Here is an 18,861-nt window from a genome sequence, read left to right as displayed (position 1 = left end):
ATCCTCCCGGACAGGGGCACGAACCCGTGTCCCCTGCATCAGCAGGCGGACTCTCAACCACTGCGCCACCAGGGAAGCCCGGGTTAGGTTGTTTATTTGAGATTTTTCTTGTTTCTTGAGGTGAGATTGAATTGCTATAAACTTCCTCTCAGAACTGCTTTTGCTGCATCCCATAGGTTTTGAGTCATCGTGTTTTTGTTGTCATTTGTTTCTATGTATTTTTTTATTTCTTTGATTTCTTCAGTGATCTCTTGGTTATTTAGTAGTGCACTGTTTAGCCTCCATGTATTTTACAGTTTTTTTCCTGTAATTGATTTCCAGTCTCATAGTATTGTGGTCAGAAAAGATGCTTGATATGATTTCAGTTTTCTTAAATTTTCCAAGGCTTGATTTGTTACCCAAAATATGATCTATCCTGGAGAATATGTCATGTACACTTGAGAAGAAAATGTATTCTGCCACTTTTGGGTGGAATGTTCTATAAATATCAATTTAATCTATCTGCTCTGTGTGTCATTTAAAGCTTGTGTTTCCTTAGTTATTTTCTGTTTGGATGATCTGTCCATTGGTGTAAGTGGGAGGTGTTAAAGTCCCCTACTATTATTGTGTTACTGTCGATTTCCTCTTTCATGGTTGTTAGCATTTGCCTTATATATTGAGGTGGTCCTATGTTGGGTGCATAAACATTTATAATTGTTATATCTTCTTCTTGGATGGATCCCTTGATCATTATGCAGTGTCCTTCCTTATCTCTTATAACAGTCTTTATTTTAAAGTCTATTTTATCTGCTATGAGTATTGCTACTCCAGCTTTCATTTGATTTCCATTTGCATGGAATATCTTTTTCCATCCCTTCACTTTCAGTCTGTGTGTGTCCCTAGGTCTGAAATGGGTCTCTTGTAGACAGCATATATATGGGTCTTGTTTTTGTATCCATTCAGCCAGTCTGTGTCTTTTGCTTAGGACATTTAATCCATTTACATTCAAGGTTATTATCAATATGTATGTTCCTATTACCATTTTCTTAAATGTTTTGGGTTTGTTTTTGTGGGTCTTTTTCTTCTCTTGTCTTTCCCGCCTAGAGAAGTTTCTTTAGCATTTGTTGTAAAGCTGGTTTGGTGGTGCTGAATTCTCTTAGCTTTTGCTTGTCTGAAAAGCTTTTGATTTCTCCATTCAATGTGAATGATTGCTGGGTAGAGTAATCTTGGTTGTAGATTTTTCTGTTTCATCACTTTAAGTATATCCTGCCACTCCCTTCTGGCCTGCAGAGTTTCTGCTGAAAAATCAGCTGATAACCTTATGGGGATTCCTTTGTATGTTATTTTTTGCTTTTCCCTTGCTGCTTTTAATATTTTTTCTTTGAATTTAATTTTTGTCAGTTTGATTAATATGTGTCTTGGTGTGTTTCTCCTAGGGTTTATCCTGTATGGGACTCTCTGTGCTTCCGGGACTTGGGTGACTATTTCCTTTCCTACATTAGGGAATTTTTCCACTGTAATCTCTTCAAATACTTTCTCAGACCCTTTTTTTCTCTTCTTCTGGGACCCTTATAATTTGAACATTCATGCGTTTAGTGTTGTCCCAGAAGTCTCTGAGATTGTCTTCAATTCTTTTCATTCTTTTTCCTTTATTCTGCTCCTCAGCAGTTATTTCCACCATTCTGTCTTCAAGCTCACTTATTCATTCTTCTGCCTCAGTATTCTGTTATTGATTCCTTCAGTGTATTTTTCATTTCAGTTATTGTATTGTTCATTGCTGTTTGTTTGTTCTTTAGTTCTTCTAGATCTTTGTTAAACCTTTCTTGTATTTTCTCAATCCGTGCCTCCATTCTATTTCTGAGATTCTGGATCATCTTTACTCTCATTACTCTGAATTCTTTTTCAAGTAGATTGCCTATTTCCTCTTCATTTATTTGGTCCTGTGGGTTTTTACCTTGCTCCTTCATCTGTGACATATTTTTTTGCCATCTCATTTTTTTTTTTTTTTGGATGGGTGGGATTGTGTTCTTGTCTTACTGGTTGTTTGGCCTGAGGCTTCCAACACTGGAGTTTGTAGGCTTTTGGGTAGAGCTGGGTCTTGGTGCTGAGATGAGGACCTCCAGGAGACCTCACTCTGATGAATATTCCCTGGGGTCTGAGGTTCTCTGTTAGTTCAGTGGTTCGGACTTGGAGCTCCCACCACAGGAGCTTCAGCCCAACCCCCGCTCATGAACCAAGATCCCACAAGCTGCATGGGGTGGCAAAAAAAAGAAAAGGAGAACAATAACAGAGTAAAAAATAAAATTAGACTAGGAAACTAACAGATATGTTAGAAAGAATATAAAAATAAAAACAACTTTTGGAAGGTAAAACAGAACCACAATAGTAAAAAAGAGGAGGAAAAAAAAAAGGTGGAAAAGGCCTTGGCTGTGGGGGCGGGACTTAGGCAGGGGCCGGGTTTTGGCAGTGGGTGGGGCCTATGCTTAGGACCCACAGAGCTGGAAAAGGCCGTTGTGGGGGGTGGGGCTTAGGCTCAGCAGAAGGGGTCCTGGCTGTGCCTCTGGTCTCAGAGGGTGGGGGACCCGGCCTGAGAGCACAGCAGGCTTCTTGGTCCAAGTCGGAGGGGCAAACACCCTCCGCTGCCCTCCTGCTCCTCCGGTCCTGGAGGGCCCCTCCCGCCTGCCTTTCCTGTTCTCCCCCAACCTCCCTCCTAGCCTCCAGGAGCAACACAGCCTGGAGGGCCCCTCTGAGGGTGTAGGACCTACCTGAGAGCCGGGCCAATTGGGCAGGGGAAATGCTCAGCGTATTCCCCCTTGATCCGAGCTCCTGAGGGTCCCTCCAGGCATGGGAACCCCTCCCCCTTCCAGCCACCCCTCCAGGGCACTGGTCCTGTCTGGCCTCCACTTCTCTTCCCCCCTCAGTCCCCCTACGTCCTACTGGTTCACGTGGGGGTTCCACCCATCTCCTTGGGCGTCAAGGTCTCCCACCAGCATCCAGCAGGTACCCTAGTTGTCCAGATTCTTATTCCATGTGGAAATTTTCAAAGAGATTTTACAGATCAAGAGAATGGCCTTAAAGCCCCTGTTTTAAGGAAGAGAGGAAGAGAAAGACTTTAGCCAGCTTTATAGATAAAACAATAAACACTCTTGGTAGTAGAAATTCAAACCAAAAAATGATAATTTTGTTGAGGCTCTGAATTTTGGGGAAATTAGATTAGAGAATACTAATGCTTAATTATGTATGAAATGGGATTCTTTCAGAGTCAGAAAGTATTTGCCTAAACAACTGCACTTTATGTTTTGTAATAAATTTGGCACTTTATTAGATGTATGTTGGGAGGTCAAATCACTTATTTTCTCAGTACTTAGATTTCTACCCCCATAAAATGAAGGTTGTACTAGATGATTTAAGGCCCACTTTATGATTAAACAGTGCATTATGATATTAAAGATAGTTCATAAATTTTGACAAAGAACAACATATTTTATTTACTCCATAAAAGCTTTTTTTTCCCAGTAAAATCTTGCCCATTAATTCTCTACTATGTATTCAGAATTTTTCCTTTCCTTCAGGAAGAATTTAATTTGCCAGCATAATAAGATATTGAAATTAATAATTAAAAGAAGATAATTGTAGCATTCTTAATGCTCTAAAATATTATATTTTGTTATTCTGTAGTCCCACATCTTGCTTTGCTTGTTTTTAACTTAAATCAGAGAGCTTGTATGGATAATTAATCATTTTCTTCTGTTTTGGCTACCTTGTTTTGGTTATCTGTGGTTCTTACAAAACATATTAAAATTTTAATCTGATTTATAACTATACTAGCAATGGAGATTTTTCAAAGTAGGGCATGGGGTGTATTTAAAGAAACAATGTGCTGTTATAGAAGGGCATGTTGGTTTAGCTGGAACCCCGCTTCTACCTACTAGTTGTAACCTTGTTAAGTTAGCCTGTCTATAAAAAAGAGGATAATAATCCTGTTAAGTTAAACCATGTGAAATTGCTGGAGTTTTGTTTAAAAACAGTCAAATACTGGGCTTCCCTGGTGGCGCAGTGCTTGAGAGTCCGCCTGCCGATGCAGGAGACGCGGGTTCGTGCCCCGTTTCGGGAAGATCCCACATGCCGCGGAGCGGCTGGGCCCGTGAGCCATGGCCACTGAGCCTGCGCGTCCGGAGCCTGTGCTCCGCAAATGGGAGAGGCCACAACAGTGAGAGGCCCGCATAACGCAAGGAAAAAAAAAAAAAAAAAAAAAAACAGTCAAATACTGCGCTATAAAGCTGAATCTAAATAATTTCCCCTGTCTCATAGGATTATTGAATTGAAGATAAATGGAGATCATAGAGATAGAAAGCTTGCTGAGGTGTCTGGAACACCCCATGAGTGGAATGTGGTGTTTTCTACTTATTATGATAGGGACAACTATTTGGTAAATTCAAGTTAATATCATCACTATTTTGATGTTTCAATGGAGAAAAAACGTTGCTAAGTGCAAGTTGACTATTCAACTGTATAAATTATACTTTGCCTCTTAACATTATTGGGGCCTGGGGACAGGCCACAGATCGCTCAAATTTAGTCAGATTGTGTGGTTTTAATCAGAGTAGAATTTAGCCACTATCAGAAACATAATTTAATTGGACATTATTTTATTCTGTAGAAGGTGTAACTCAGAATGCAGATGGGAATTAAAATGATTATATAACATCTATAATGAAAGCTCTTCTGTTCGAATTCTTTTATGTTTTTTTTAAAAAGGAGCCAGCCAATATTTCCTAGCAGTGTTTTTCTTCTGAAACATCAAAGGAGAGTATTCTGTCAAATAATATGTTCACTCTTTGTCAGGCCAATATTTTTTAAGTAATCAAAGTAGATGTGTTTTGTTAGATAGACAGCCGAGGGTTTTTGAAGTTCTATTAGCAGTTTGTATGACCTAAAGAACATCTTATTAACTGTGAGAAATACGCTTTCTACACTTTGACTTACCATTGGCACTAAAACAAAAAAGTGCCCATCACTTATCCCTGACTTGAAAGTTATCAACTGTGTGGAATTTTCTCACAGGCTGTTTTCTTCCCTGTTCTTTCTTTTCCTAATAGCTGTGATGGCATTTCTTTTTGACCTGAAGGCCCTCGTGGACATGATGTCCATCGGCACCCTTCTGGCCTACTCTCTGGTCGCAGCCTGTGTTCTCATCCTCAGGTGAGTTGTCCTCATTGCCAGATGGTTCTGAAGAGTGTGTGTCATGTGGGGCCTGGGAAATAAAGAAAATTAGGGCTCACTGACCTTGCTTTCAAGGAGCTAGTTGTCTCACAGAGGTGAGAGGCCATAGACATACAAACATGAGTACAAAGCATAATTAGCATACTTGGTCCTTAAGCAAAGAATCAACTAAAATTGATAATTACCAAACGTAGGCCTAATCTGTGTGAACAACAAGTTCTCATAATATATAAAAACACTTAAGAATACTATATTTTTAATCTCAGTGATCCAGCTGCTAAGCTTTTATGCTAAAGATTTAATCAAAGAGGCACACACAGATATATGCAATAGTGAAAAAATTGAACTAAGCTGAATATCAATAGTAGAATAGTTAATAAAATAGATAATCAACAAGGTCCTACTGTGTAGCACAGGGAACTATATTCAATATCCTAAAATAACCATAATGGAAAAGAATATGAAAAAGAGAATATATATATATATATATATATGTGTGTGTGTATATATATATATATATATATATATATATGTAAATAGACACTTTGCTGTATACCAGAAACTAACACAACATTGTAAATCAACTACACTTCAATAAAAAAAAAGAATAGTTAAATAAAGAAGGGTACATTTATCATTCGACTCTTCTAACAGCAAATAAAATGATATTTAATTATATGGAGAAATACATCAGTTTCTGGATGCAAAGCTATATGTAGCATCTGAATTTATTTAAATAGTAACATACATTTGCACGAAGAAATGATCTTTGCATATATATACACATATTTGCATTTATACCTGGCTGAAATTGTACCAAAATGCTAGCAGTGATTCATACTGAGTAGTGGTGTAATGGGTGGCTTCAGTTTTCTTCTGCGTACCCCCCTTTTTGTGTATTCTTTTCTCAGTGAGCATATTTCTTCTTTGGATGGGGGACAAATGTTACTTTTAAGTTTAACCAAAGGCTGCTCAGAGGGAAAAGACCACACTGGGGAGACTGGGCAGATACTAGGAATTGAAGCAGGCTGATATCTTGATGCCAGCTAAAGAGGAAGGGGATCAGTGATAGAGGAGAATGGGTGGGAGGTGGCTGTATGAGATGAGGGAGATGAGGCCAGAGAGACAGGTTGCAGTGAGGCCTTTGAAGGCCAAACTGAAGGCTGTATGTTTACAGCTGTAGCTGATATTTAACCACAGTTTCTGTGCTGTTTTTGTGAACTGCATCTCCTTTGGACATAGATATTTCCAGAATAATCATCCTGTTGTCACACTTGCCTCGCTTTAAAATGTAACTCTCTTCGGCATCTGATGTACATAACTTTCTAATCAAGTGGCTATCAGAGGAAATTCAGAGTTGCTGCAGATATTCTACTGAGCAGGTGTGTGGCTTGCTTCAGTACCTTCTGGGGCTGCAGCCACAAGACGTATGGATTTACTGCACCAGCTGTGAATGGAAGTGTCTCTCTTAGGGTTTCAGATGCTCGTTTCATTTGGACCAAGTGTCTGTTGAGAATAAAGACACATGACTTTATTTGGGAATAGGTACCAGCCTGGCTTATCTTACGAGCAACCCAAATATTGTCCTGAGAAAGAAGCTCTGGGATCGTGTGCCAACCCTGCCTCCAAAAGCGAGTCCCAGGTCACTGTGCTGCCAGGACAGGGCTTCAGCCTGCGAACCCTCTTCAGTCCCTCGCTTCTGCCCACAAAACAGTCGGCTTCTCTTGTGAGCTTTCTGGTAGGATTCCTTGGTAAGTCCGCTTCAACTGTGTACATTATAAAGACCCAGCAGGTATATGTAGGTAGAGCAGGTATGATGTGAAAGAGGATGAAAGAGTATGTTAGCACTACCCTCAGTCCTGAGATTTGAACCTAACTGGTCACTGGTCATTGAGCTCATCTCTGTATTAGTGGGATAAATTGATTATATCTTGGTAATTGAAGAAGAAAGGAAGAAATTCCCTAAGGTGAGAGTGGCAGAAGTACAAATTGGTCCATTTTGTCAGCTGTGAGGATGCTTCCTGTGTGAAGCAAAGTACACCTGGCAATAACTGAACGGAGACCCAAGGAGACTGCGAGGCAGTATAGCAGACCCTGTTTGCCCACCCACAGTTACGTAATCATGCATATTTTCAGAAACACTTATTGAGCATCATTAGTGTGGCTGGAACTCTGCTGGGTACTTGGGATATCAAGAGGGATGGTCCGTGCTCTCACTGGGCTTTGCAGAACAGGACTGTTGGCCGCAAGCTAAGAGCAGTACAGGTTTCTCTGAGAGCACATAGGAGGGACCCCTAATGCAGACTTGATGGTCAGAGAAGGGTGGGTGGGCAGTGATGTCACTCTCTGAAATAGGGAGAAAAGGTGCAGATCATATATTATTTGTTTACATAAACAGTCAGTGTTTACAACAGCTGAACATGAACAGACCTGCTTTTCCCATTTGAAAAAAGGCAGGTAGCCACCCCGGACAACATCCCATCAATCCACGTGATCTCATCTGAGACTGTAGCCCATGAGCCGAAAGGCAAGATGGTAGTGCCCAGAGGGGAGGCTGGCTTCTAAGGGGAGACAGTCATGAGTAAGCGAGCCGTGTTTCTTAAATCAGGGAAATTAGCCATTTCTTCCCAGAATAAAAATGAAGAATTTTAGTATTTGGCAGAGCAGATCTATAAAGAACTTGATGTCTTATCAAAATGGACTCTTTGAACATAGGAGTCTGAGTGAAGGGCGTGTGCTGATTTTGTTTCCCGAACATGTCACCTTTGCAGCATTTCTCATTTTGGGCTTGAGTATTTTGACCACGCACGGAGTCCACACGATTGCCAGGCTGGAAGCGTGGAGCCTCGCTCTTCTTGTGCTGTTGCTTGTTCTCTGCGTTGCCATTGTGCTCATCATTTGGAGGCAGCCTCAGAATCAGCAAAAAGTAGCCTTTATGGTACGTGTCATGAGGATTGGAGATCCTAAATATTATGCACATTTTCTCTTGTACATTAGTTTTTGTGAATTGTTTCTTTAAAAAAAAAAAAGCACTTCTGATGACGTTAACCAGTGAACAAGAGTGTCACAATTCTTTGAGATGCTCCTTTTTGTCTAAAGTATTCTTTTCAAAAACTTGAATGTGCTCCTATCACATTATTCTATATAATAGTTAACAAATTTCTTGTCCGATATTCTGAAGTATCAGAAGAATAACTAGAATATTTTATTTTGGAAATTCAGTACCCTCCCAGGAAGATTATTTCCACCAAAAGCCCGTCCACTGCAAGTGAAATTATCTTGTCCCATTTGAACTAAGAGTAGGATCCCCCGAGATACCATGAGTAGCCCGAGTTCCAGAGGCATGCCCTGTTGATATCTGAACTAAACCGGTAAACCCTAAACTAAACTAAACCCTGAAACCAATTGCATCTTGGTGATGATGCAGGTGTTAGCGGGCTGGATAAATCCGCTGTTGCTTTGGGCTGCAGTAAACAATGTGAAATATGGTGCTCCTTTTAGTATTCTCAAGATGAGTGGTCTTTATTCAGGTTGTCCTTTTTGTGAGAATATAAACTTACTGCCACAGTGTGAAAGTATGTATGTCAAATTAGTTGCCACCATGTCGAAATAATTTGGGGAATGTGCTTTCAAAATTTGAGTATATTTAAGAAGATATTTCCCCCTTTAGGTTCCATTCTTACCGTTTTTGCCAGCCTTCAGCATCCTGGTGAACATTTACTTGATGGTCCAGTTGAGTGCAGACACCTGGATCAGATTTAGCATTTGGATGGCGCTTGGTAGGTCTTTTAATGTTTTTGCTTTCTGAACGTGAGCTCTCTTTTTCCGATGTCATGCACTGTGATTAGACAAATGCATCCACTCCCCCTTCCTAGAAATAAAGGCTTTTTTTTTTTCAGTTTCTTCCTTTCCCAATTTTTAGAACATCTGAGTGCTTACTTTTCCAGATACTTTTGTAAAATTCAGTTCTCCCAGTAGCCCTGTAAAACTCTATAGGTCCTATTTTTTCTAACTTCTTGAGAAAAATGAAGCCCCTAAAAGTCAAGGGATCTAATTTGCAAATGGCAGCCCTAGAGTCTGATTCCAAAGCCAGTTCCTTCCAGAGTACCAGTGGATTTCTGGCAACATTTTGAATGTGCTTATATCAAGAAATTTCTTTTCTGATATCAGAATGCCTTGGGGTGGAATTTGGCATTACATAACATGAGTGAGCTTATTTATATCCTGCACTGTTCTCCATCATGACTTCTTCAGTTTCCTATGTGAAAATTGACTTAGAAATGAAGAGTTTAACTTTGTTGTAACTAAAGCACTGAGCACCAACTGTCTTTAAAAATATGAGTTGAAGTGGCTGAAAGGTGAAGCAGTGAGAAATGAGAGCTAAGTCTGCACTGGTTTTGGTGGCCTGAGGAGTTTGAGAGTTGATGCTTTTTTTTTTGCGGTACGCGGGCCTCTCACTGTTGTGGCCTCTCCCGTTGCGGAGCACAGGCTCCGGACGCGCAGGCTCAGCGGCCATGGCTCACGGGCCCAGCCGCTCCGCGGCATGTGGGATCTTCCCGGACCGGGGCACGAACCCGTGTCCCCTGCATCAGCAGGCGGACTCTCAACCACTGTGCCACCAGGGAAGCCCGAGAGTTGATGCTTTTTGACAGTCCTCCCATTGGCTTAATAAGAATGAATCTCTTATTACGAATGAATGAATCTCTTTTGTGGCTGTAAATTAACTTAATTTTAGTCTCAAGCCACCAACCCACTTGAGTTGATAGGAGATTTAACCTAGTCACTTTTGCCCATCCCCCCCATACCCACACTAGAGTTTTGCCCATATTTGGGGGAATCTGACACTGTGTCAAGGAATTGGGGTGCATCAAAGGTTATCCCTCCACGCAGGTTACTCTAGAGTATTCTCTCTGTCACTGTGGCCACTTCTGATAGGTGGCTCTGTTGCATCAGGGCCAGGATCCTGACGGGAATCACTTGCCAGTCAGCTCTGCCCTCCATAAGGTACCACAAAGCCATTCCTTTGTGATCTCGCCACCTCCCCAGGTGCTGCCAGGAAGCTGAGCCCAAAGCCCTGGGGAACAGGACCATAGAACTCTCTCCCCTACTCTGAGCCCAGAAGAATCTCTTTGTAATCTGGTGGAGAGCTTCTCTACCCTTCCTGCCTTTCCAAACACTGCTGCTTCTTTCTTCAAGCTGTAGCTCACTGAGGTTTAATCATGTACTTGACCTTGGTGAAGAGCATGAACTACAGAGCCAGACTCTCCACGTTTCAATCCACCCCTGCCATTTATTAGCTGTGTCACCTAGGTCATGTTATACCCCTGCTTCTGTGCCTCAGTTTCTTTGTAAAATGGTGATAACAGTACCTTTATTTGAGGACAAGGAGGGTTGGCTCTTCAGACCTCTAAGGACATGAGAGGAAATAGAATCACTCCTAATAACTGGACTTACCAAAATACTCATTGGTAGCCTGCTTCCCATGATTTTACATGGGAAAATTATAATGCATTTCACATCAACCCAAAACGCTCGACCAATTTTTTAAAATATAGCTAAAATACAGCAAAATGCCTACATATCTTGCGAGAATACTTAAAACATTTCCCTCTGATCCCCAGTCAGCATGGCTGATAATAAACAGTTGGCTTAGTACACAGTTTTTCATCCTCTCCTGGTGACAGTAACATGTGTAAGGCACACCCATGTCCCCTGTTCACACAGGGCATGCTTTCCAAAATATCTGACTGTGTCTTTGTTAACCCACCACTTGTTTTGGGGATGTATATGAGATTTTCCCCCACATATCCTTTTGTTTCAAGTGTAGTGTTGAGTGTTGAGAAAGTAAAAAAAAACATTTTCTACATAAACATCTGAAAAATATTTATTGAAAAAAACACACATATAAAGATTGCAGGTTAAAAAGGAAGAAGCAAATTCTCCTGGGAAAATGTTTGTCAGGGACCTTTTATGGGATATCCTGTACTTGCATTCCGTCCTTCTAAAACAGCACAGAAAGAGAAGGCAAAAGGCACTATGAAGTTCTGTATTAAATTTTCCATATACAAACAGCCATTTTCTGACACACCTAAAACACTGATTTTTTTCTCTAAAAGGTTTCCTGATTTACTTCGCTTATGGCATTAGACACAGCCTGGAGGGTAATTCGAGGGATGACGATGATGATGAAGATATTTATTCAGACAACATTAATGCAGCGACAGAAGAAAAATCTGCCATTCAAGCAAATGACCATCACCAAAGAAACCTGAGTTTACCTTTCATATTCCATGAAAAGACAAGTGAATGCTAGTACCTGCACGAGCAGAGCTGGTCCACAGTCTTCACGTACATATCCTACATGGAGTGAACCATGACGGATGTCATCGTCATGCTAGGTTGTCATCAGTTTGCTGCAGACACAGTTCACCCTAATTTATACTTACTCACCTGGACAGCACCTCCTCAGATGGTGAATTATACATCCAGGGAAAACACCCTGAGCTCGCTCCTCAGTGATGAATATTCCCCGAATAGTGGGATTGTGGGAGTGTGTGTGTGTATGTTTGTATATGTTGGGGAATATCAATGTTAAAAGTTGTTGGTGTTTTACTATTATTGTATTGCATTTTTTCAGTGTTGTCATTAATCGGTAGCGTATACTGCACATACTGAAATGGAGATAATCACGGAATAGAAAAATATTTTGTATGTGCTGGGTGTGGTTGGGGAAATAGCTGTTGCTTTTCCTTATTAGGCTTTATTAATGTCAAGTTAGAACATGCTAAAAATGCATTTACCCATCACAGTGTCTGTCATTGGTCTGGAGTAAGAGGAGGGGATAGGAAATGAGCCTTTTCTACAACTTATAAGTGCCAGCAGTGGGTTTAGTACAGATTTTTCTTCCGTGAGGTGTGACAGTTTGCTAAAACCTTCGCCAATAGGAGTGTTCGTGTCTGCTGTACTGCGCAGGGCAGGAGTGGCCCTCTGTGTCATCAGATGTCAGGCACCCCTTTGAACTGCTGTCTTCTTTGAGAACAGTGGTCCTTAAATGTGAGGCCTTCACCTTCTGTGAATGATATATTCCCCCCTGCCCTGTCCCAGTCCAGTCAGAGGCTTGGGAGAGGTAGTGTGATCTACTTGGGACCCTTTGTGCTAGAGAGTGAGTGTGGTCCCCGTGGGCAGGAAGCTCATGTAAGTGGCAAAGATGAGGATATGTTTGAAGATCAGAGTAGACATGTGCTTGGACAAGTAGACCCCAAGCACCCCTTTTTAAAAAGTCAGTTAAAATAAGCCAGTAGAATCTCCCAGATCACACAACTGGTGGAATGATTCATACTTTTTTCCATTACTTAATAAACAATCACAGTTCAACTTTTTTTTCTAACTCAGTAGCAAATTCTCTTTCTACTATATGAAAAAAAAAAAAAAAAAGGAAAAAATGAAGGGATACAAGAAAAGAAAATTCCCCTATTCTGATTTTAAAGTGCCTATTCAGTTATTAAAGGGCATTTGACCCAATTTTAGGGATTAGATCTAATTTGCCTCTGATGTTTCTTTTGGAAACAGGGGTGTTTTTCTTCCCCCATCCCATAAATTGTTTAGCACTTTTAATTTCATTTATTTTTAAATGACCACACTAAATCTATTGATACAAGCTCTAGTATTCTACAAAAACCCATCAGTGGTTGGGGAATAGAATATTTTGGTAAAATACATGATCGTTTAAAACGTCAAGCTGAAAAATTAACCAAATTGAATTAAAGCCATAGAAACACAATAACCTTTGTATGAGTAAATAATTTGTTTTTAAATGTAAGATTCTCTAATTACTGTATTTTACTTTATAGGGTTCTCTAATAGTGGACTACTTATCTGCAGTGTGTTTTGCTTCTCATGAATTATTTTTCTTACAAATAATTATATGGTTCTCTAGATAAGACTGAGTCTAAACACTTACATATGTATGGGTTATATTTCCAGGAAGAACATTATCAAGCCCAGGTGACCAGCTTACTCCAAAGGCAAGGAAAACATTTATTTTCTGACAACTTTTCCAAGAGATGTCACTTTATTTTTTTCATTAAAAAGAAAGTTATGATTGTTGAGGAGTTTATTGTGATTAAATATCCAATAAACAGGTAGAAGGCCTGGGTTTCTGGCTGCTAGTGTTGTAGCATCTCTGACATAGAACTCAGTACTAACATTCCACAATTTCCAGGGTACACACGGTAAAATCTGAAGCCCAGAATTCTTTTAAGCTGCATGTTTTACTGGAGAGGAAGAGTTGGCTATGCAAGGGGTAAAGTATTTCTGTAAAGCACTGTGGGCCTAATCATAAGTCCTTGCTGCTATTACAGTATACTGAGAAGACCTTTTTTTTCTGAAATCATCCTAGAACAGGCCCTTCACCCAGGGAACATGAAGAATTTCATATGTGAATATTAAAACTTTTACTGTAACAATATCAAGAAATTTGTTTAGAACATTTGTTTAGACAGGCAGCTAAAACTATTATGCCCACTGTGTTCAATTAGGAGCAGAATTTAGTTAAAAATTATTTTTCTACCTTGAAACACTTTACAAATACAAATGTCTATGAAAAGATGCTTTGTCAGTGACTATGCTTTTTTTCTGTGAAAACTCAAATGTATGTTCGTATGTATGTGTGAGTGTGTACATATACACGTATATATATGTGTATGTATATTTCAAACGTCAGTGTAGAAGTCAGCTGGGTTTAGGATGGGGTTTGGAAAAAATATTGTTTAGATTTTAAAAACCCAACTGATGGAGAGAAAATAATGTTTTATATTGATAGGTATGCTTATGCAAAATTTTTAGGTTTTAAACTATTTTGAAATATATAGCGATTTTATATGTATAATATTTTCTATAGATAGATTCTTTAAGAAAGATATATTTATAATGTTTCTAATATGAAATCACTGAAGTCTGCTACATTATACCAGGAGCTTTATAATCTGAAATGGAGTTGGGGGCGGGGGCATTAGGGGATTTCTGTTTATTGCTTCTGCTGCACCTTTTCTGACGTTTCTGTCTTGGTTTGTGCTTATTAGGAAAAGCCAGTACTACCAGGTCTTTTATCACCTCTGTGTCCCTACATTTGAATTTATAACCCTTTGAACAAAATGTTGTTTTCACTTTCCTAGGATTGCCAAAATGTTCTGTACAGGTTTTACTAGTAATCAGTCACACTTATATAAAGTCCTTTCCAGAAATTAAAAAATACATATACATTCTCTTAATTGTGACTGAGTAAAAACAGCTTGAATTACCTTTCTTTTTTGTGCTAGGAAATATGCTCTCTGAACATTCTCAGTGAAAAACTTTAATAATAGCACCTTTATTTTATACTCTTAAAAAAGAAAGATGATTTGTGAATAACATACAAAGGCCATGCCTACCCTACATTTAACTAGGTAGCTATGCAAATCCAAGTTTAAAAACTATTTATGAGAAAATTTAGAAGTTTTGATGTATACTGAAACACAGAGTACTGCTTAATCACATTTTCCCCAGAGATGAATATCAAGAAAAGACCAAAACATCATTTGAGGTGTATACATTAATGAAAAACTAATGATGATATCTATAAAACTTTACTGTCATCAACCACCCTTGATAGAAAATGTTTCAGAATTACCTTCCTTTAAAAGACAAGGGCCTGTCTTCTGCAAATTTTTCTGCATAAAAGATTTTTAAACTTCTTTTATTTTAAATATTATCCAAAATATCTTCTAAGTCCTGGGTATTTACAGGTGGACGTTAAAATCTTTTGAATTAGAATTTGTATTTACCAAACTATTTTCAAAACATATTTGAATGCAGGGGGAATAAGGAAAAGTAATCGCCCACCAATGTTGGTAGTGCCAGAGGGAGCAGATTAGTCTTAGCTTTTTTCCCTCTTAGATCAGCACATTCTGAGATTATAAACCACATGATAAAATTGTGCCAAGATTCCAACTCTGACTTACCTGTGATGTTGCTTCTGATGTTCTCTGTCTGGGTTTCTCCTGATGTGCTTCAAGCGACAGTACAATTCAAACTAAAAACACAGTGTCCACAGAATTTTAAAGGATTGGGTTTAGAGTGTGCATCATGGAACATTAATATTCACATGATTAGTGTGAATTTCTTGGGGGGTTGTGATTAACTGGGTTTTTTGGTTTGTTTTTGGTTTTTGACTAGTGCCAAAATAGTGCCTTCTCTGTATATTTTCTACCTACGTTTTCTAACTTGTCCTAAAATATCAAGGGAAAAAGTACCAAAGTTCATGTAGGAACTAATGCCATCACAGGTCATTTTTCAGACACGTAGATGTGAAAATGAGGTTGATTGACTTTGTTGTTTAGCTGAGTTTTTTTTTTTATCTCCTTGTATATCATATTTAAACATTTTTTAATGGCTTTCTGAATTTTGAGAGGCCTGATCTGTTATTGTTGTGGTTGTTGGTTTAGTGGTTGGTTTTCTTAACATTTATTATTGTTCATATGTACACAGTCATGTTCATATCAAATGCATTTTGTTATGGCTCAACCCAATGGCAACCCTGTTTGCTGGGAGCACTATCTTTGCTTTTATTCATCACGGCTGAAGCCACTGCCATAATCTCTGGCCTTAAAGAGCCTTCACTGACCACTGACAGCAGCTCCATGGGGTTCATAACCAAGACCCTGGGTCAGGCAGGCTGCAAAGTATGAGCGTCTATAGCTACCCCGTTGGTGGGAGCTTGTGATGACAGGGTAGGATATGAAGTGAAAGACTTCACATGAAACTAAGGTAGTTTGGGGTCCTTAACTTCAGCCCCAAATAGCCCATGAGTACAAGGTAAATGATAAGGACCAAGGAACCTCTATGACTCGTGGAAAGGATGGCTGCTTCCTGGAACTGGCACCACTGCAGTTTCTGCACCAGCACTAAGAGCCTGGGCAGGAAAGTGCATGGGCCTTGGCCCAGTTGGTAAAGAACCTTGTGTTGCCAACAGGACAGGTTTCTCTGGCCTGTGCCTGGTTAACAGGCTCTTCATCTTTGGTGCCCAATTGTTTCATTGCTTTATTTTGTTATCATTGTACTTAATAGAAGCTGTTGATAGGGCCTAAAACCCTGCAGAAATTCTATGTCTGTAAAAACCAACAGATACATTGGCCTTATGCGAATATAGAGATTTTTTTGTGTAGTAGGTAACTTTAAATTTAAATGTCTTTAATGATAATCAGTGTTCCTTATTACTTATAAAGTTGGATTATTTTTTAGAATTTGTAATGAATAAAAACTGCTGCTGCTTTACCACTGTAAAATATGCTTTCTAACATGACCATGTATTTTTAAAATAAATTTTAATACGACTTATAATAGTGTAGTATGCATATGTATCACACCTACCAAAAGCATACATTTCACACTTACCTAATTTAAACTGCCTTTTTATTTAGGAAGCTTTACAGCTCAGAAATATATCAATAGTACAATCTAAATGGAAACAAATCTACTGTTGAGGATATTCACCTGGCAGCCTACCGTATGAATACCAAGTCCTATAAAATAAAAGAGATGTCTTCACATATACTCAATCCTCATGGCACATTCCAAATAATAACAGTTGCGCCTGAAGCATGCCACCCCAGGACCACACATCTGAGATCCTTCCACTTCAACTGTCATTTATTTAGTGGACCAATCTCTTTGACATTGCTTTTGTCTACAAGAAGCCCCTTGAGGTTGAGGGGCTTCCCCGGTGGCGCAGTGGTTGAGAGTCCACCTGCCGATGCAGGGGACGCGGGTTCGTGCCCCGGTCCGGGAATATCCCACATGCCATGGAGCGGCTGGTCCCGTGAGCCATGGCCACTGAGCCTGAGTGTCCAGAGCCTGTGCTCTGCAACGGGAGAGGCCACAACAGTGAGAGGCCCATGTACCGCACAAAAAAAAAAAAAGAAATTTTGTACGGTATAGTGAATAAATATTTACCAACTTCAGCCCTCTTTACCCTTTGATGGGGAGGGAGAAGTCAGAGTTTTCTAACGTGGCTCTAAGTTACTTAAAATTGCACATCTCCTAAATTAGCTTGTTTAATTTTGAAATGTCATTGTGTACACACTTAATTGCTATTGGCTTTTATAAATTGGAGGGAACACCATGGTGAATTTAATAAGCTTTAGTATCAATTTAGCCTGCATTGAAAACCAAGCTAACACAGCAAAGTATTTCCCAAATAGAAGCCTAAAACCTAATTTAGCTACTTGTTGGCTTGATTAGTATTGTTAACTAGGTTTTGAGGCCCCGCCTCTGTGCTGGCACCATGGGATCAGGCTGCAAAGTGCGAGCAACTATAGCTACCTCTGTTGAGTGGGGTCTTGGGATGATAAGACCCCAGTTGTCAGGCTGTGGGTCCAGCCAGGAACTTCTGGAGATAGGACCACCATCTCCTTAGTGTTCTTTAAAGAAGGCCACTGATAGACTTCCATTTTAGGAAGCCAGTAGATTGCTGAGAGACTGTGCTGAGAAGTCCCCATCTGTCTGTGTGGAAAGAGTGATTCATTTCATCCCATAAAATATCTCCAAAATATTCTCAAAGGACATAAAATAACCATTATCATATTATCTCAACTTGTCTTTTAAAGTAGGTCAAAGTATGGATGAAACTATCTGGAAAGAAACTCAGCTCAATACTGATTTACTTACCTGAACCTTTCTTAGTAACAGATTCATAGCCAACTCTTAGATATTTTTAGGTATCAGAGATTCCAAAAGTCATAGTCTCTGGTAAAGAATCCCTGTTACTCTCTACTAAGACTGGAGCAGTCAACATGAAGATAGAAACACAAGATAGAGACTTTGCTACCCAGGAGAACCATACAGCTCAGGGTAGGGCCAAATCTCCATGATGGAGAGCAAGCTCATTTCTGGGCTCTGCATTCCCTAACCTACAAGGACCACAGCATCCTCATGATTCAGGTTTCTGGGGTTCCCCAGAGGCTGAGTCTCCAGGTCTCCAGGATCTTCCCCCGTCCACTCACTAATGCCTGATATTTCTTCAAGCAAAAACCAAGAGCTTCACTGCCCTGGAAGAAATCAGACTTAAAATGTCAATATTCTTGGAACATTGACTAAAATTGGCCCAAGTTGTGAATGACTGACAGCAGATGCTTTTCAAAAAGTGAGCGTTTAGAGCAAGTAAGCAGGAGATAGCAAATAGGCACAGGACTGTTGAAGTAGGAAGGAGGACACCACTGAGTAAAGAGAGGAGGGAGGTTTTCAAGTCATTTACGTTTTAGCTGATAGTTGTCTGTCTTCCCCTAGCCATTTAGAGGTTCTCGTAACTAGCCAACAGGTGGAACATCTTTACAGCATGCCATATCCTGGAGCTAGGAGAGTAATTTCTCTTGGCCCATTTTAAGTAGACCAGGTTTCTGGGATCCTTACCTTACCCCATGGTGTCTCTTGATGAGTGGCTCTGGGAGCATCGAAAATGTCTAGCATTTATATTAGAATGAGATTCTCAGAGCTATATTTAAAACCACTAAAGTTAGCGCCTGCTCAAACCTTAAAACACTAATTTAAAAAATCATCTTAGGGCTTCCCTGTTGGCGCAGTGGTTGGGAGTCCACCTGCCGATGCAGGGGACAAGGGTTCGGGCCC

General features: G+C 39.9%; 1 protein-coding gene across 2 annotated transcripts in view; it reads left to right on the top strand.

Annotated features, from left to right (window-relative positions):
- Positions 1 to 12,491, top strand: part of SLC7A2 (solute carrier family 7 member 2) — a 36,528-nt gene extending 24,037 nt beyond the window's left edge. The window contains exons 8-12 of one of the 2 annotated variants that reach the window (XM_007459905.1): positions 5,079 to 5,181; positions 6,748 to 6,953; positions 7,974 to 8,140; positions 8,873 to 8,981; positions 11,319 to 12,491. In XM_007459905.1, coding sequence (XP_007459967.1) covers positions 5,079 to 5,181; positions 6,748 to 6,953; positions 7,974 to 8,140; positions 8,873 to 8,981; positions 11,319 to 11,515 — 782 coding nt within the window. In that variant the 3' untranslated portion in view covers positions 11,516 to 12,491. The remainder of the gene's footprint in view (positions 1 to 5,078; positions 5,182 to 6,747; positions 6,954 to 7,973; positions 8,141 to 8,872; positions 8,982 to 11,318) is intronic. The other variant, XM_007459904.1, reaches the window with a different exon arrangement.
- Positions 12,492 to 18,861: the final 6,370 nt, after the last annotated feature.

Source organism: Lipotes vexillifer, unplaced genomic scaffold (genome assembly GCF_000442215.2).
Source record: "Lipotes vexillifer unplaced genomic scaffold, Lipotes_vexillifer_v1.1 scaffold614, whole genome shotgun sequence".
Classification (NCBI taxonomy): Eukaryota; Metazoa; Chordata; class Mammalia; order Artiodactyla; family Lipotidae; genus Lipotes; species Lipotes vexillifer.
This window is presented reverse-complemented; position numbering and strand designations above follow the sequence as displayed.